The sequence below is a fragment of the Falco cherrug genome, chromosome 6 (assembly GCF_023634085.1).
Source record: "Falco cherrug isolate bFalChe1 chromosome 6, bFalChe1.pri, whole genome shotgun sequence".
In the NCBI taxonomy this organism is placed as follows: domain Eukaryota; kingdom Metazoa; phylum Chordata; class Aves; order Falconiformes; family Falconidae; genus Falco; species Falco cherrug.
This window is the reverse complement of record NC_073702.1, coordinates 91337928-91357016: the sequence shown is the minus strand read 5'-3', so window position 1 is coordinate 91357016 and position 19089 is coordinate 91337928. Positions and strand designations below refer to the sequence as shown.

The window sequence follows — 19089 nt, the reverse complement described above, 5'->3', positions numbered from 1 at the left end:
GGAGTAAACAAACTTGGGTCTGTATGGTCCAACTGTAGACTATGAAACTGCTTTAAAATACACGGGTACTGTTGGACAATCTCTTTTCCTATTATGTTCATTTCCATCATCCAGGCAGTTGCATGTATGCAATCTGGACCATGTGTTGATCAGTAAAGGTGAAACAGAAAACTTGTATGATCTCATTCAGTGACCACTTTGTACAGGGAATAAAGTGGTAGGACAAAATGTAAGTCATATATTTCCATGCTGAATTACCAGGCATGTGCACAAGGGGAGCAAATTGTGCCTGCAATGGCAATTTAATTCTGGCATTTCTCAAATTTTGAGCACTAGATTACTCTGTAATGATATCCTGATACAGCCTTATGAATATAGTGAGCAGCATGTACCAAAATGATAAAAATTGTATGTTTGTATAAACTTTTATAGTTGAATTATTAACATTAGCAAACATTGCTTTAAGTAATGGAAAGCAATTTGATAATGTAGTCATATTGCTAAGCTCATTCAGATTGTGCATTTACCCTTTAGTCCTGTTTTTTTTAAGGATCGTGTTCAAAAAAGTTTTCCCCATCCTATTGATAAGTGGGCAATAGCTGATGCCCAGTCTGCTATTGAGAAAAGGAAACGAAGAAATCCATTATCTCTCCCAGTAGAAAAAATCCATCCCTTATTAAAGGTAAGCAGTGATGTAATCTTGCTTTTAGAATACACAGAAGTGTTAATTTATTGTAGTGTTTCATGTAATGTCTTTATGCTGCCTGAAATGTAAACAAAAAAGATAAGAATGTTTGTTACATAGTTTTAAGTGTTCCAGTTAATTGCATGTATTTTTTTCACTTAAAAATTAGTTAATTCTCTCTTGGACAAACAAAGCCAACAACTCATTTGCTATGAATTTGATTGTTGTTGTTTCATTTTGTATGACTAGCAAAATGCTCAAGAAACTAAACATTTAAGTGATGTTTTTGGGACAGTCGTTGGCTGTTGTCACTTCCACAGTTGCTCAGTTAGTAGAGCAACATCTACAATGACAGTGTTTCCTCCCTAGGCCTACAGACTACTGTGTTTTTATTACTAAAACAGACTGTGGATATGTGGTGAATGTTTATTGAGCTGGATCTTAAACTTACTGGTTTTAGTTGTAACCTATGGTGTGTATTTCATCAACTGAGTGACAGTGAAACACTTGTTTTGTGGTTTTTTTCCCTTTCAGGAAGTTCTAGGCTACAAAATTGACCACCAAGTGTCTGTTTACATAGTGGCAGTATTAGAATACATTTCTGCAGACATCTTAAAATTGGTTGGGAATTATGTGCGGAATATAAGACACTATGAGATTACAAAACAAGATATTAAAGTAGCAATGTGTGCTGATAAGGTAAGCCTAACTCTTGTTTCTCGTGTCAACAGGAATTTTTAGTTAAGTTTTGAGAGGACAGTGTCTATTCCTTAGTGAGTACATGGAGTGTTGTAGCTTTGAAAGAAGAAAATGCTGCCATAAAATATGGTTCCTGTAATAAAGCAAAGCTACCAAATAGCTAATTGAACTTACAGAGCTGTTGCTTGTGCTTATTAATAGTTAAGTCTCTCTTCCTTTTGATATCGCTTGCCTAACCTCAGCAATGTGTGAATGTTTTAAAAATTATTGTGAAGCAGCACTAACATAAAAATTTAACATTCCTAACCTGTAATAGTGGAGTCTTATTTTGTAGTTTGAAAAAAGAAGGCTGAAATTAAGCTTGGGTGTTCTCCCAAAATCATTAAGGCTATATTGCATGTAAAAAGCATTTTGATGGTCCAACATTTTAAAACAAAAAACCCACCTGCGTTGGCATCTCAGCCTAATCCTCCTTAGCAGTCCGTATTTTTATCTGCAGGTAGTCTTGTAGTTTCAGAAGATTCATTAAATTTAGACAGGAATTACCTCTCTCTAACAGGGATAGGGCAAGGTTCCCTGCCTGTGTCTCAGGTGCCTTTGCACTCTAGCTTCTGTGGCCACCTCATTAGCATCTCAAGTTTTCCAATTTTTAAAGAACAAAGCTTGAAATCAATCTTTTAAGTGCTGGGATTTAAGAATCTCTAATCTTGCTGAAGTCTTAAGGATTTTCAGATCTGTTGCCTCTCCAGTATTTTCTCTTCGTCTATGTTAATATCTTCAATTGGGAATGTCTCTGTGTTTCAGTTAATGCCTTTGTCTCATTCCTACTTGCTTTTTTTCATCCTGCTTTCTTCACCTTTCTTTACTCTCTGTTAAGGTATCTGGTGAGGTCTTGAAGAGTCAAGTCCTTCTCAGTCAGGACAGTAGTCTTGGCTGCTCTTGCCTTTGGGCATATCTGCCTGGGTTGTTAGGGCAGGTTTGAAGGTGTACATTTGAATATTTGTCATAGAATAATAACAGGAACAAGTGCTGTTGCTGCATGCTTCTTTCTATCCTAGGAAAGGTGATGAGCAGAAGAGCTGTGATGAAGTTGATTTAGGAACTTCCATTACATTACATTGGAGGAACTGCTTGATATGTACACAGAAGAAACTTTTGAAAGGCTCTAAATCAGGCCTGTTGGTTTACTGCCTCAGCAGAACAAGCTATTGCAGGTGCTCCTAAGGTGTTTTCTTTCCAGTTGCACTGAGATACTTTGTAGTATATTATGTTCATTCTCATAATGTCTTCTGCTTGGTTTTATTTCTTGAGACAAAATGACCAGAACGGTTTCTTGGCCTGGGGTGCCGTTTGTTTTATACTTCCACACTTGTTTTTGTGCCATCCATCCTTCTGGAAAATTTTGCCTTGTCTGCAAAAAAACTCCATTAAAATGCAATCTGTTTTTCTTCCACTATCTGCTCATGCTTCTGATTGCTTTGAATTCAATATCTGGGGTATAGTTACTTTAAAATGTTTCTGTGGATTTCATAGTAGTGAGATACCCACTTTGTGAATTACAGCCAGCAATCTTCTAGCTCAAGTGTGTGCTAGAGCTGCTTCTGTGAAGTAAAGTTACAGATGTTGGGGCCTCCGTGAATACCTGCATTACTCCATGTAATTTCCTACAGTATCATAGAATTACAGAAACATTTAGGTTGGAAAAGACCTTTGAGATCATCAAGTCCAACCATTAACCCAGGACTGCCAAGTCCACCGCTAAACATTGTCCCTAGGCACTGCATCCAGTGCTTCTTGAACACCTCCAGGGATGGTCTCTCCACCACCGCCCTGGGCAGCCTGTTCCAGTATCTGACCACCCTTTCAGTGAGGAAAGTTTTCCTAATATCCCACCTAGACCTCCCCTGGTGCAGCATGAGGCCATTTCCTTTTTGTCATGTCCCTGTTACCTGGGAGAAGAGACCGGCACCCCCTGCCTACAGCCTCCTGTCAGGCAGCTGTAGGGAGCAATAAGATCCCCCCACTCTGAGTCTCCTCCAGACTCAGCCCCTGCAGCTCCCCCCGCCCCCAGCCCCTTCCCCAGCCCCTGCCCGGCTCTGGACATGCTCCAGCCCCTCCACGTCCCCATGGCAGTGAGGGGCCCAGAGCTGAGCCCAGGGTTCGAGGGGCGGCCGCACCAGCACCGAGCGCAGGGGACGGGCACTGCCCCGGCCCTGCTGGCCACGCTGTTCCGGGTACCAGCCAGGATGTGTTGGCCTTCTGGCCACCTGGGCACAGGGCCGGCCGTCAGCCAGCCCCCCCAGGCTCTTTTCCACTGGGCATCGTGAACTTACAGATCCCCAAGAATTCTCTTGCAGGATAGTTAATTTATCTAATATCAGTAGTCAAGAGCTTGGTTAACTGACATGTCTTCTGGAGAAGTGCCTGTAATGTGCTTTAAAGAAAGAAGACTTTTACTGTAAATACCAGGTAAATGTCATGTTTGTTGTGGCTGTGGCTCATTCAGAATTTAATTTTTGATCTCCGGTTTTTTAGTTTTGAAAAACACTTTTTCATTCTGTTTTCTGCCATTTTAAAAAGGAGTTCATGTTTAATGGGTTAGCCTTCCCTCGTGTGGTTCTTGGGCTATTTGCAGCTTTGATCCTGCAGTCTTTTCCTCATTCTTTTCACGGATTGACAGCAATCATGTTGGTCTCTGCAGTAACAGGCAAAGGTTGCCATTGCTTCACCTCTTACCTGTTCAGAAGGAAGGCTGGCAAGCAACACTTAAGTTCTCGTTTATTTCGAAGTTCACATGTATTGTTTGATATGCTTCATGACTTCCTGGAAGGGGTGTAGCTCTGGGCAGCAGATTTGTTTATAAGTGCTGTCCCATCTGTCTATCCCAGAACAAAGTTATTTTCTACATTGAACTACAACTTGTGCTGGCTTGTTAACATTTGCTGCATCATTGTGGATTGTTTCTGGACCCTCTTTAGTTTTCTTTCTGATAAAGATAACTTCAAATTAGGATGCCTTTTACTAATTTGCAGGCAATTTAGTTTGCCTTTGAGATGTTCTTTATCATGGAAACAATGCAGAGTGTGATTTGTTTGCCACTTGCTAAGTCATTGTAATGTCTCCTGGCTCAGATACCATGTTTGGAAGAAGTGTTCAGTGATCCACTCTTCTTGAAGTTTGAATTATTAATTGCTTGTCTTTGGTAAGCCTTGCTTGGGTATGAATTGGGACCTCTGGTAGTCAGAGTTTTTAGAGGTCCTTTTGTCTATGTAGTTTTGCAGTGACTGCCACCTTTTCCGAAGCTGGTGCCCTTCCTTGAGGGTCTGTTTTAACAAGAGAACTCGGGAGTTACTAAGGACAGAAACCAGTCCATGTACAGTGTGTGGTCAGGCCAGTACTCATCACAGATAGATTACAGGGTTCTGAGCACGATCATGTGTGACTTCCTATTAAAGCTAAAGCTGAAAAGCCAAAAATGCACAACCTTTTTGACTTCAGGTAATATAGTGTCTTCAGAAACTTAGATTATGTATAGCTAATTCAGAGTAATAGAATACAACTAAATGCTAAATGTGTTTGTATACTTCATAGACCTCTTAAAATTATAATTGATTTTAGGACTACACTTTTGGAGAGATGCCTGGATTGGTCTAAATGACTGGGAATTCTTCAGAAATTACTGCTGCAAATTATGACTTGCAAATTCATAGCAATGAATATTGCTTTTGTAATGCTCAACCAATTGCAGAATGATAATACACAAATCTTACTGCTGATCAGTCTGATTTCATGGGAATTATAGGTTTCCTTTACTGGGAACTTACTGGTACATCTTGAAAAGAAATTATTCTCACTTTGTGGATTTTTCCTTCTCATTGCTACGTAGGTATTAATGGATATGTTCCATCAGGATGTAGAAGATTTAAGTGCACTAACTTTATCTGATGAGGAACCATCCACCTCAGGGGAGCAAACCTATTATGACCTAGTGAAGTCATTTATGGCAGAGGTTCGACAATATATAAGGGAACTAAATCTCATTATCAGAGTTTTTAGAGAGCCATATGCCTCCAACTCCAAACTATTTTCATCTCATGTAAGTATTGTACAAACAGTAAACAAAAAAAACCCCTACTATAATATCTATAGTTAAGTTCTAGAAGTGTTCATCTAGATTTATTGTCCAGTTTAAATAACATCAGTAGAGGAGCAAGCACTTGTCTCAAGTTCTGAAATAGAAATAATAAAGGAGCATTTAGGGGGAAGCATGGGTCTTGTAGAACTGCAGAAGAAACCACCCAATTTACTACATTCACTTGCAGGCCTGTAATTTAAGATCTGTCACTGTTGTTCCTTGCCATGTTTGAATCATTGTAAATGTTTGTGTATTTATAAATACAGTCGTTATTTTAAACATTCTATGATCTTATATAAATTATACAGAAAGTATGTAATAAAATGTTATAAAATCTTGTTCTGTTTAAGGAAGTGCTTGACTTTCTTGTAATAACAGAATAGCTTTGCAATAACATTCTTCCTTTTAGAAATTGTGTCCAATTCCCTGTTGACTTTTGCCTGGTTCTGTTGCTTTTTGCAGGATGTGGAAAACATATTTAGTCGTATATCGGACATTCATGAACTTAGTGTGAAGTTATTGGGTCATATAGAAGACACTGTTGAAATGACAGATGAAGGTAGTCCTCATCCACTAGTAGGCAGCTGTTTTGAAGACATGGCAGAGGTGAGAAAATACTTGGGGGCTTTTTTGCTATTCACGTGTGTCTTAATTATTTGCACTTCGATGCTAAGTGCATCTCTGTTCTAGCTGCCTTTGTTTGGGTTGAGATCTCTTCTTCCAGCCTCACCATTATGAATAGGGTGGCCATTTTTGAGAGTGCTTTTACCTTTTTAGTCTCTAAACCATAGTTTATATAGGGCTGTTTAAACTTTAGAGCATGGTGGGGAAAAAACACCTGTCACTAGACTTCAACAGTGGAACAAGAGCTGCTTTGCCAACAGGCTTGCTAAGCTGGTGAGGAAGCTTTTGAACTAGACTCCTCTAGTTCAAAATGGATGGAGACTGAAGTTTGCAGATTAAAGAACTGAGAGGAGAAAGGGACGTGCATAATAGAAGGCACAACAACAAAGGCCCTTGCACCTTCCTCCTGAGAAGGTGGGGTGACCAGAGGTTCATCTGAAGTGTCTCTTTCCCCAGGGTACATGTGCCCATGTACAGATACAAGGATGTGGGAGTCTGTGCGCAGTTGCAGAGGTGTTGTGACTGGAATTAGTGACATGGCAGGAAGGGCTGCATGGTGGAGGGCTGTATGAACAAATACAAGCACTCAAGAAGAACAGGTGGGGAAGATGAGGCCAGGAGGCTTGACAAAAAATCACTTCAAATACATGGAGCTCTGTTAAGGAATGAACGATGAGCTGGTTGAATGGTTAAGGATCAGAGGAGGAGGCTACCAAAGGGCACGTTGTGGTCAGGCTCCTACTGCAAAGACTGCCCAGTCATTAAGTGGCCAAAACCTTCTCTAAACAAGTAGGAGTTGTCTCCTTATCCCAGGCCCTGGTTCTCTTGGGAGAATAACCTTCCAGACATCTACTGGGTGGACAACTTATCTGTGGTTTAAGTAATCCAGAAGATTTCTTTTTTTATGGCACATGCTGATGGGCCAACTAAGAAAGGTGTGGCGTTTGACCTCTTATGAACAGGGAAGAACTGGCAGGAGCGTTGTAGCTAATGGCGGTCTTAGCTGCAGGTGGTAGAGATGGTAGAGTTTAAGGTCCTGAAAAAAGCACAGAAGATAAGCAAACTGAAGACTTTGGGCTTTGGGAGAGTAGACTTAGCTTGTTTAGGGAATTGGAAGGCAGGATCACATTGGTGGTTTCCTTGAGGATAGAAAGGGTTCAGGAAAGCTGGTTCATTTTCAAAGGCAAGGTGTTCAGAGCACAAGGTTATATGCATTCCCAGTCCCTAAGAAAAAGGGTAGGTGTAGCGGGAGGCAAGGACAAGCACGGTTTGGAGTTTCCTGTTAAACCAGGCTTGGCCCCCTCGCTGCAAGAAGAGCATTGAAGTGCTGGAGCACATCCAAAGGAGAGCAACAAAGCTGGTGAAGGGTCTAAAGAACAAGTCCTGTGAGGAGTGGCTGAGGGAACTGAAGTTATGTAGTCTGGAGAAAAGGAGGCTAAGGAGAGCCCTTGCTGCCCTCTACAGCTGTCTGAAAGGAGGTTGTAACAAGGTGGCTGTTGGTCTTTTCTTCTTCCAAGTAGCAAGTGATAGGACAAGAGGAAATGGGCCTCAGGTTGCACCAGAGGAGGCTTAGACTGGGTATTAAGAAGAAACTCTTCACCAAAAGAGTTAGCAAGCACTGGAACAGACTGCCCAGGGAAATGGTTGAGTTGCTATCCCTGGAGGTATTTAAAAGATATGTAGACATGGTTTAGTGGTGAGCTTAGTAGTATTAGGTTTATGGTTAGACTGGATGATCTTAAGGGTCTTTTCCAACCTAAATGATTCTGTGATTCAAAAAGAAACATAGGCTTCCCAAGAGGAATGTAGAAGCACTGTCTGGGCAGGTAGAAATGGTATTAAGAGGGCTGCAGCTCAGCTGGAGTTAAACTCAGTGAGGGGTGCAAAGCAAGAAGGACTTGTATAGGTAAAACAGTATGAAAAAGATGATGGTAGGAAATGCACAAATCTTGCTCATGGGCTGAGAGACCCTGTGCTGGAGGACATGAAATGGACTGAGGTACCTGAGTCTCCTTTGCTTGGTCTCTACTGGCAAGATGTGCTTCCAGGATTCCCAGTTAGGCCTGCTGCCAAAGATCGAGGGAGAGAGGTGAAAGTCAAAGAATGACTTAGGGACTGTTGATCTAAGGCTATATGCAAGCCTATGGGGCAGGACAGAACGCTGAGGCAGCTGGCAAATGTCATTGCAAGGCTGCTGTCTAGAATTCTTGAAATTTAGTGGTGAGTTTTGGTGTTCTCCAGTAACTGGACATAAAATGCTATGCCCAGTCTCAAAAAGACTGATGAGTATGATCCTGGAAACGAGAAGCTGGCCAGCCTCTCCTCAGTCCCTGAGAAGATCAGCAAATCTTTGTGGAATTCACATCCAGCGATGTGAAGGACTAGAAGCTGATTGGCAACAGCCAGCACAGATTTCCAAAGGGCAAACTGTACCTGAACAGCTTGCCTGCTTTCTATGAGATGGTTGGCTCCATGGACAAAGGAAAGAGCAGTTCACATCCCTTATCTGAACTTATGAGAGACTGTGCTGAAGGTCTTGCTTAGTATCCTTGTACTCTGCAGGACACCAAGCTGACTAGCTAGTTGAATTACAGAGTGGGTGGGAAATTGACTGGGCTGGCAGGCCTGAAGGGCTGTCATCAGCAATACAAAGTCCATCTGGTGGCCAGTGGTTAGTGGCATTCCTCAGGGTTTGATACTGAGGCTTATACTGTTTAGTGTCTGTATTAGTGTTGTGGGAGGAGGTCTGCCCCTCAAGTTGGTAAGTGATGCCAAATTGTGGTAGGACACACAGGATGACAGGGCTACTGCTTGGGGGATCTGGTAGGCTGGAGAAATAGACCTACAGGAACCTCATAGAGATGATTAAAGGCAAACATGAAGTTCTGCACCTTGGACCAAACAACCCTATGCAATGGTCTGGCTGCCTCGCTGAGGAGCAGTACTGCTCAACAGGGCTCAAAAATCCTCAGGAATTGGCAGTGAAGGCTAAGTGCCTACTGGGTTTTATTAGGAAAAGTGTAGCTAGCAGGTCGAGGGATGATTTCTCAACTGCTGCACAGACCATGTCTGGCACACTGTGTCTGGTTTTGGCCTTCCTAGTACAAGATAGGCTTATACGTGAAGGTTGTCATGATGACTAAGGACTTGAGGGCCATGATGCACAAAGAGCGTCAAGAGTACTGGGTTTATTCAGTCTTAAAAAGAGAAGTCTGAGAAGGGAGATCTTACTGCTGTCTTCAGTCTACACCTGAAGGGAAGGTGTAGAACAGTCTGAAGCAGGCTCTTACTGGGGACTCACAGTAGAGAACTGTTATGTGAGGTGAGAGAGAGTGTGCACGAACGGTAAAAAGAGTAATCTTGATTAGATGCAGGGGTGGAGTGGAGGAATCTGCAGTTGAGAACAACTGAACACTGAAATAGCCTGCCCAGAGAGGTTTTGGTGCCTCCATTCTTGGAGATACTTGAAACTCAACTGGATGAGACCCTATGCAACATCACTATGTTTGACGCTGGGTCTGGCTTTGGCCCTGAGGTGGGCCCCGCTTTGAACAGGGAGTTGGACCAGTCAACTTCCAGAGATCTCTTCCAGACTAAAGTACTCCGTGAGTCTGTGCATGTGAAAGTATTGATTCTTCTCTATAGGTGTTCTGGAAAAAGTATGCAGAAAAGTCTCTCCTATGTAGTATATGTATTTGCTTTAAGAAATACGAAGTTTAGGTAATAAATCAGTTTTGTAACATTTTTCTGTATTTCTTCTTAGGAACTAGCGTTTGATCCATATGAATCATATGCACAAGATATTTTGCGACCCGGTTTTCACGATCATTTTCTAAGTCAATTATCAAAGCCAGGAGCAGCATTTTATTTACAGGTAACTTTCTTCTAAGTCAGTCATACTATTGATATTACTATTTTAATTACATTGTTGCTTTAATATATTGATTGTTTTAAGACTGAAACTTATTTTGTTTCTAGTCAATAGGTGAAGGCTTTAAAGAAGCTGTTCAGTATGTTCTACCCCGGCTGCTCCTTGCCCCTGTTTACCACTGTCTTCATTACTTTGAACTGCTAAAAGTAAGAATATTGTGTCAATCTGATGGTTTTCTTTCATAATTCTCAGTGTTGGGTAACAGAGCTTTGTGCGTTCAGTTAGGTGTAAAACCTTTTACTAGAATACGAATAATAAAGCTGATATGACAAAAGAAAAGCAGGTTATATGCTCTGCTGCGTAGTATAGCTAACTGAGTATCAGTTTGTAATTTCATGGAAGCTTTACAGTAGCTCATGATTTGTGTTGCATGATCGAGGAGTTATTAATTTAGAAAGCAATAGAGATCTAGATACTCATATTCTTGGAATTATTGTTTTGACAATGGTCAAAGAAAATGGCAAATGGTTGTATTACAGAAAATGTCAAAGGCTTTCTCAAGCTGTTACTTTGTCAATTTAAAATCACAGGAAGATTTCCCTTCAGACTTCTTTTTATTTTCTTAAAATCTTCAGTGTTCTTGCAGTGTACATCCCTTGGTGGTTGTAAAGGTAATAACTTTCTTCCAAAGGCAGGGCTTGGTTGATTTATACTCTTCTTGGGCTTTTTGTAATGAGACCTCACATCAGTAGGGTAACAATAAAGGCTCTGTAACATACACATGTAGAGAAAATAGCTACAACGTGTTTTTTGGGGGCGTTTGTCAGTTAGCATTGAATAATAATCTTTAAGGAGTGTAGAGCACTTTTAGGAAAACTTTAAGTAACAAAGTCATTTGAGTATAATGAAAATTCGTAAGGAATACAGCATTCCAAACTTAATTACTATATCTCTGCTCTTTTGAAGAAATCTAGATGTGTTTTTCTTGAATGTTTGGTTGGTTGTCTTTGTATAACCCAGTTTTTAGGTCATCTTTGAGCCTAAGTGTACAGTTTTAACAGCATTTTTAGGGATTTAGATTTACACATACAGCTTTGCAAGCAGCTTATCTTGTATAACGTGCTTTTGTTGAATTTTGGAAGGTAGGCTTGGTGTGTTTGCCTAGCCTCATGGGTTTGGTCTGACTTTTCAGACATCTTTAATGTGTTAAGCATTTCCTTTTGTGACAGTCCATTGAAAGGGAGGTAAGATAGAGCTTGTCTGCATTTTGTATGATAAAGATCTGCAAGGTTTCTCTACTCATGCTTTTATTACATAGTCTCAAAATGCAGTACCTGGTGGCTTTGCATACTTCCACGTGAACATGGTATTGTCTTACGTAATACACAAAATGTAAAGGATTAACATTGACACGCAGGCATCCTGTGTTGCTTCTTGCCATTGATAGTTGTAGTGGGGGTAAGAGGACATGTGTGCTTATGGAAATAGGGAACAGCTCATGTTCACCTTTTTTAGGGAAAACTGGAGTCTGAGCTAAGCCCACCTCCAGAAGGTTATCAATCTTTTGCAACTCCTGACCTATGCTTTATGTAAAATTCTTCTCCCGTTCATGCTCTGCTTACACACATCCTACACACTGTGTAAATCTGATGCTATTGGGTTGGATTTTGTTCTGTTCATGATAACCTTCCAGGTTTTCTTCCCACTGTGTTGCTCATCTCACATTTTAGTGAGACACCGTTGCTGTGGTCTGTCAGACGTAATACACATCATGGGTAGTGATGGATAATAGGAGCACACAGAGAGATACTTCACTCTCATGGCAGTGGCTTCATCTGTAATTAGTACCTACATGTGCACACAGCATATGAATCCCTTGAGTAGTCTGTGCTGAAAATAATATTTTCTTTCTTATATCTGGAATCTTCAAACATTTTCCAGCTTGGTTATGTTTAAGAATGGCCTGACAGAAGGGTATTTGCTGTGGAAGGGTATGGGTGGAATTATTTAGCCATGTAATCGTGACAATTTCACTGGTGCAAGGTTGTATTGAATTCTTTCATATGGTAAGAGATCTGATTTAGTGTTTGTAGGCATATCTGAATAATCGAGTTAAAAATACTGTGAAAGTGATCTTTTGGTATGAAGAGACAAAATGATGGCAAAGTAGTGGAAAAAAAATCTGATTTCTCTTGAATATAGATACACTTAAGGGTAAAGGTTAAAAGTTAGCATTTTTCTTTGAGCTGTGTTTTGTAATCTTGCATACTTTGAAGTTATCTATTAAATGGATCTCAAAGTTACCTTCTAACTATTCAGACTACAAAAAAAGTAAATTTCTATCCACTGATGGTTATCCTATTTAGAAACAAAAGCCCTCCTGAAGCTTGGCAGGCCACCAGGAATGCACAAATACATATTTTTAGCTGAAGCTCCTTGTGTAACTTTGTTGAATATTAGCATAGAACTTAAGGGCTGTGTTTTCCCCCAACCAACCTGAAAGTCCGCAAACTTTTATATAAGAAACTAACTATGTAAAATAACAGTTTTATACAAGACTCTGCTTTTCTGTGAATTTGCAGATAGTATGAATGGGCTTTTTTAAGTCATAGTTCTGTGAATAGAAATGTGAAATCTTAAGTGAAAGGTAGGGTGGTACAAACCGTGCAGTTATTTATGACCTTAAGTAACTAAAAAGTTTACAAGACTTTAATTGGGCACTCTTTCAGATGCTGTAAACTTGTGTGCATGTGTGGTACTCTTTCGTTTCTTTGAGGAAATAGATTACTTTTTTTTTTCAAGTAGGAATGGCTCAAAGCATATAAAACTTTGCTTATATAAAATAATATAAGTTCTGGAAAACAGGAGAGCTATTTTTATTTTTTTTTTAAACCAAGTGTGGACTTGGCTTCCGTGACTTATGAATAGAAACTTGTCTTTTTGCAAATATTTTCTTAGTTGGAATTCTACCTAATAGTGATCTTAAATTCCAAGCATACACTTGTTGTGAAATAAAAGTGTTATATTTATTTTTTTCAAATTTTGTTCTTAGACGATAAATAACTTGCCGCTATTTGGTGACTGGCAATTCAGCTCAAGTAGAAACAATCCTTAATCAAAATTTTTTTGTCTTCCTCTTTCACTATGCTAATGTAACTTAAATATATAAAAATGATGGCTTGACATGGTCTTCCAAGATAAGAAACCACCCTTTCCTAACCTGATGGTATTAAATTTGTTACATTTGTTGCTGGAGAAGGCACAGGGTGGTGGAATGTTAGTAGTTTAGGACTAGAGTATCTTTAGGTTGATCCTGTAAGTCTTGTGCTGTGTGTTGTGTTGGGCAATGCATCCCAAGCTATTTTGGGCATTGACTTCACTTTGGTTCTCAGGTTTGTTTCAGCCAGGCTCAGGATCTGGAGTGTAACAAATTTAATGAAGTTGGTTTGTGATCCCATCTGTAACTGGGGTTATTTTTTTATTTATTAAAATTTTTTTAAAAATTAAAATCAATGTTTAATTTTTTTAAAACTTCATCTCAAAACACTGTGTTGCCTGTATTTAGTACGGGCACTGTAATTAACAGGTTCTCTTGCTTTAGTTGATTCTTAGTCTTTTTCAATTATTATAAAAATCATAATGTCACAGATTCAGACTAGCTATGTCTAGCTATGAATTATTTTAAGAAGGCATTTACTTAGTGTCAGCAAAGGTTTATTTTATGAAATCACTTTGGTACGCTTCGTTCCAAATGCAGTAACTTGTATGTACAATACTGTTTTGAAATAAAAGTAAAAGCGAAAGTATTACTGGTTTACATCCATTTGTATATGCAACTGCAGATCAGGATGACTGGGTTTTTTTGCACCCATAATGTGCAATATTATGTCTCTGTGACAGATGAAGGCCTATCTGCTGGAGGCAGTGTAGCTTGACCCAATGGTTGCTAGTGTGTGGTAAGGACTGCAAAGCATATTTGAGTGTTTCTTGGGAGAAGAAGCTGGGGTGATGTAAAAATTGGTCTCAAGTCTAAGAAGAGATTTCTTAGAATGTGACAGTAGGTGAAAAATTGAAGTAGCTTCTTCATACAGTTAAGCTATGAAGGCTCATGTAACAACTGCAATGTTCTAAAGGTACAGAAGTTGTGCCTTATGGTAGAAGTTGGAGGTGATACAGCCAGGTAAATGAGATTCCGTATTTCTTTCTTGCTTGTGTGATTTGATTGACAACACTTGCTTTTCTCCTTTAAATACTAGTGGGTTTATATCTGGTCTGCCATGCATTTGGCAGCCAAAGGGAAGGCAGTAGGGGAAACAAAATCGTCGTGTGTGTGTGCACTTCTTCCACAAACTTGGTTATTGTTAATCTAACTAATTGGGCTTTCTGAGGTAACTCTTAAATTGAAAAAATTATTCAGAATGTATTTAATGTTTTCCTTCTAGCTGTGGTGCTTGTTGATTTATTTCCTATGTGTCTGCATCAGAGACATATGTGTGCATGTGTATCAATTCATTTGTCAATGGTTGATGTCATGTGTTACGAAGTTGTGATGGGGATGTGTGTTCTGTCCTGTAAGTTTTTTCTTGTTACACAGGATATATCTGGGCTTTTGAGAAGCAGATGTTTCTTTTCAGGGAATTTTCTGATGAGAATTACCTTGGAGAATATTTTTTCTGTTACGCCACTAAACTTTTTCTGCAAAAGCTGGATAAAGTCTACCAAAAGTAAAAGTAAGAAAGTCCTCCTTCCACTTTGCTTATGGTCCTCAGTGACACTTGAGCTATGTTATAGTCTGTCTGCTGCTGGATGAAAAACACTGTCCTTCAGTCCCTTGAAGCAGGGAGTAGGATGGTACAGGGCCCCACTGTTCTTATCTAGACATCCTTTCTGGGGAATCAAATGAAGCACCAACTGAACTCTGACTTTTGACTTCACATATGTGTTTTAACTGTAGGGTTCCAGAGTCCTTTTTCCTGATGCATTTTCTAGGAATACCTGCAGGGCAAATTCTTCCCAGTACTGTGGGAATTGGGAGAGCTGTACTGGGGCAGACTGTTCTCTGGGGCTGGTGATTGGTTCCTGGTTTTCAGTGACTGATGATGATGGTAGGTAACTCTTCAGCTTACATGGCAGCAGTTTATGCTGAACACCCAAGACCAAGCTCTCGTGAAAATAGATCGGTGCTACAGGAGCTTGGAGAAATTTTGTTCCTTCTCCCCCCCCAAATAAGAGGTTCGACAGAGTCCATTGAGGTTTGGAAGTTAAGAAGCTGATTGTAGGGGAGATTTTCATCTCCTATAGGATGACATTAGTATTTGTGACTGTGGTGGTCATGGTATAGTCCCTGGTACACTCATATTGATGGATCGTCTTTTAATAAATTGAGTAGTATATTTCTGTGTCCTCTTCTCCTGCCTCCATTCCTGTCACCTTCTGTACAAAAGGGAGATCTTTGGGGAGAGGTAGCGCTATGGCTGAGACTTTTATATGCTTGATTTCTTCAGTGGAAATGTTTCTGGGTGTGGAGCTGTGGATTTAGTCCCACTACCAGCGTGCTTTCTCTGTTTGCTCTTATAGCAGTGGAGGTCTGTGTTGTCTGTCCATACTTTGATATCTTCAGTGGAAATCATTGGAAAGATGTAGGTAATAACAAACAAATAAAACAAGAAGCTGCATTCATGGTTTCTGTAGACCAAGTCTACAGATAGCATTCTGCTTGTCATCCTTCATTTCCTCTGCTGGTTTTTTTTTTCTTAATCAACAGGGTTCCTCTTAAAATCAACAGGGTTCTGCTGTTGCTTGCCAGAATGATCTCTGAAATTGTGAATTTATCTTACATAGCATTGAAAAATCCATACTTTTCTAGCTAAACATAGAGGTGCTATCCAGTTGAGCTTTTGGCCTTGCAAACTTGGCTGGCAAAGACTAGACTTGAATTGTGTTGAAGCACTAAAAGTGGATTTTAATCCACTTTGGAATTACAAAAGAGAAAGGGAAAATGTTTTCAAATGAATTGTCTTTACTATCATGGAAAATTTGGAGGAAGAAAATGGAAGACCTCAGTTACAAGTGTGGAAGCACATAGGTAAATATTTTGTGATACTTCAAATACTGATCTAACTAAATGTTATCAACTTAATGATTAATTTTAAATTTCTAACGTATTCTGCAGGTCAGCTAATAATGATGAGACAAACGGAGCTGACAGTAAGAAAGAAGAGCATTTCAGAGCATGAAGGCTCTGGAAGGATGTATGAACTTATACGTTTGTTGCAGAAAGGTAATGAATCTGCTCCAGAAGAGACATCAGCATATGCAAAACAAACAAGAAAACCCCAGCCATATTTTTGAAGAATGCAGAGCAAATGGGTTTTCCATAGTTTGAGAAGACAAGACCTCCTGTAAACAAAGTAGCCATTTCCCTAGTAATGGAATTTGGGCATATAAAATGCACATATGGCAGCTAGTAGCCTACAGAAAGTCTTGAGTGTTTATGAAATGGTTTTATAAGAACATCAAGGAACTTATTTGAAAACAAAACTTTTTGTATCTGTTCCTTGGTGGAGATGTTGATTGTGTAAGCTCAATGAGAATCGCTTGCATACATGAATCTGTCCACAGCTGCAGAAACTGAGAGCAAAAATACCCTCTGTCCTGCTGAGCAGACACCAGGTGAAATATCTGGCAGGCTGCAGTAGCACTTGAGCAGACCTAATCTGAAATAGTCTCTTGACAGGCTATACTTACAGGAATGCAGGTGGCAAATTGGCCACATAAGAAACCTGTTGTGGAAAACTTCTGAATTGGTGAAACATCAATTGACAGACTTCTGTGTGGTGTGTAGTTCTGAATAGCTCTTCCTGACTTTTCCTCAGTGTCTATCTTGATTTGAAAAATGGCATTTACTTTGGAGTAGTGTGATTTATTTCTGAAACAGATTTCATATATGGAATGCTGGAGGCTTTTTGTAATTAATTGCCTGATATCTGAGGTTTGATACATGACATGCTTTATGTAACATTGTGATTTAATGTAACTTCTTAAAATTAAACTGAGAAGGCATAGTTAAACTGAGTGGGGAAAACATTTTTTACCATTACTTCAGTAATAATATATTAAGTTCTGTTCCACTCTTAATGCAGGTAACATGCCTGCTGTAATGTAAATCTAAATAAATAGTTACATAAAAGTATGCGTATTTTTACTGCTCTGGGTCAAGATTGGGTTTATATGAAAACAAAATGACTTTTGAAATTTCAGTGCATTAAAGCTGTGTATATGCCCAGAAGTATGGGACAAGGAGTTTCCTTTAAGCTTCAAGTGTGAAGTGCCTTTTGGACTGTTAGCATTTTCCAGAAGCGTTCCCTGCAGTTGTCTCCATTTGCTGTTCCAGATGATTTCATGATGCTTTCTAAAAATTAAAGCCTCTGGATAGGAGAGCACGTTTTTCCCCAGCATACTGCTGCTTTGAGGTGAGGTGGTTGGTTTTCTTTGGAGGAATTGCAAAAAGTCAGAAAGAGCTCTTGGGCAGCTCAATGCTATTGAGCTAGCTTCCAGGGTGGTTTTATGGCAAAGTGCCAGCAGGCCTGCCTGCCTGCATTTGTGAGGAGAAACCCTGTTCATTTATATTCTTGATCATAAAATAGCTCGTTTCAGGATTGCCTTTTGGTAGGTACCCCATTCTCAGAAATACGTTGAAGAAGACAGTGAGGCATTAGAACACAAGCTGGAGTAACTGGTGGCAGTGCACCTCCAAGTTCTCATGAACACTGCTTGCCAGTAGGATTTCTCTACAAAGCAGGTAGCTAGGCCACACCACAGATCAGGCTTGCTCTGCCAGCTGTCCAAGTGCTTTGTTGCCTTGCTGGGGGCTTTAGGACATGTGAAGAAATTACATGGGTTTTGAAGAGGATTCTCTGAAGCAGCCCTACTAGTTCAAGCTCATAGTTCTAAGTAGTGTTGTGTGCAGCTTCCACTTGTAATGTGGGACCACTTATGCACTGCAGTTCTGGATTAATGTTTTGAGGGGCAGGAGGTATCGTTAGCACCTAGAACAACCAAATGTTCCTGAGTTAAGCTTAAGTTAAGCAAATTCAATTGTGATTTCCCTGCCTCCCATATGCTGTTGTGTTGTGTAGAAAAGCAGATTTGTGTTCTCTTCTCCCAGATGAATTGGGGAACCTGCAGTTCACAGATTTCAGTGGTTAGATTTAGAATAATCTTCTAGGAAGACAGAAGTCTACATTGTGATGTGGGCCCTGAAGTGCAAGATTATTATATCAATCATGACACATACTAGTATTGTTGTATCTGTGTATTCTCATAAGTATAAATATTTTCTATCACTGTTTTTCTAGATAAATGCTCCTCTGACTGCATAAGAGGAGGACTACCATAGCCTAATTTTGCACTGAGGAGGATTTCTTTTGTATCTGTTTGGAATTTTCTGGTTTTATAAATACCTAATCCTTGTGTTACGCAACAGAGAGAACAAAATACCTTGTCTTCCACTTCTCTGTATCTCTTAAGAGCTTGTGGCCTAGAAAGTAGACTAATTTTTGGTGTGGGTTTGTTTTTTTTTTTAATTAGAAACTTCCCTTAGTGGACCGTTTTACAAATTTGTTTTCCTTGAATGACCGGGATACTGCACCTATAGTATTGTGAATCATTATAGTCATCGCAAACCAATATTTCTCATAAGCGTATTAAAACCAAAATGACCGTAATACTAAGATAATCAGAAAACTGCACCTTCTTCCTGTAATAACACAGTATTCTTCACAGGACACTTAAATACAAATTAAAAAAAAAAAAAAAAAACAAACCAAAAAAACCAACAACAAAACAAAACACGCTTTTATTTAGCATCTACCCAATTCGTTCATTAGGGGGCACTGCACAGCTATAGAAGGGTTCCTGGGATTTGCAGAGAAACTTGGCTGTTTCCAGTGATGCTATTTCACTTCCCATAACCTCCTCTTCCAAACTGCCTGAGGACAGTGTAACACGAAGTCGTTGCTGTGATTTAAGCTCCGTTCTGACTAAAACTGGTTTTGATAACAGTTTATGGTAATT

The 19089-nt window shown here is 39.7% G+C and overlaps 1 protein-coding gene across 6 annotated transcripts in view; it reads left to right on the top strand.

Moving 5' to 3' along the window:
* SOS1 (SOS Ras/Rac guanine nucleotide exchange factor 1) overlaps positions 1–19089 on the top strand; it is a 52110-nt gene that overhangs the window by 11099 nt on the left and 21922 nt on the right. For 5 of the 6 annotated variants that reach the window (XM_055713052.1, XM_055713050.1, XM_055713049.1 and 2 more), the window contains 6 exons: positions 551–682; positions 1220–1384; positions 5271–5480; positions 5982–6125; positions 9907–10017; positions 10122–10220. In XM_055713052.1, the coding sequence (XP_055569027.1) occupies positions 551–682; positions 1220–1384; positions 5271–5480; positions 5982–6125; positions 9907–10017; positions 10122–10220 (861 nt within the window). Of the gene's footprint in view, positions 1–550; positions 683–1219; positions 1385–2442; positions 2599–5270; positions 5481–5981; positions 6126–9906; positions 10018–10121; positions 10221–19089 lie in introns of those variants that run through there. The other variant, XM_027801776.2, reaches the window with a different exon arrangement.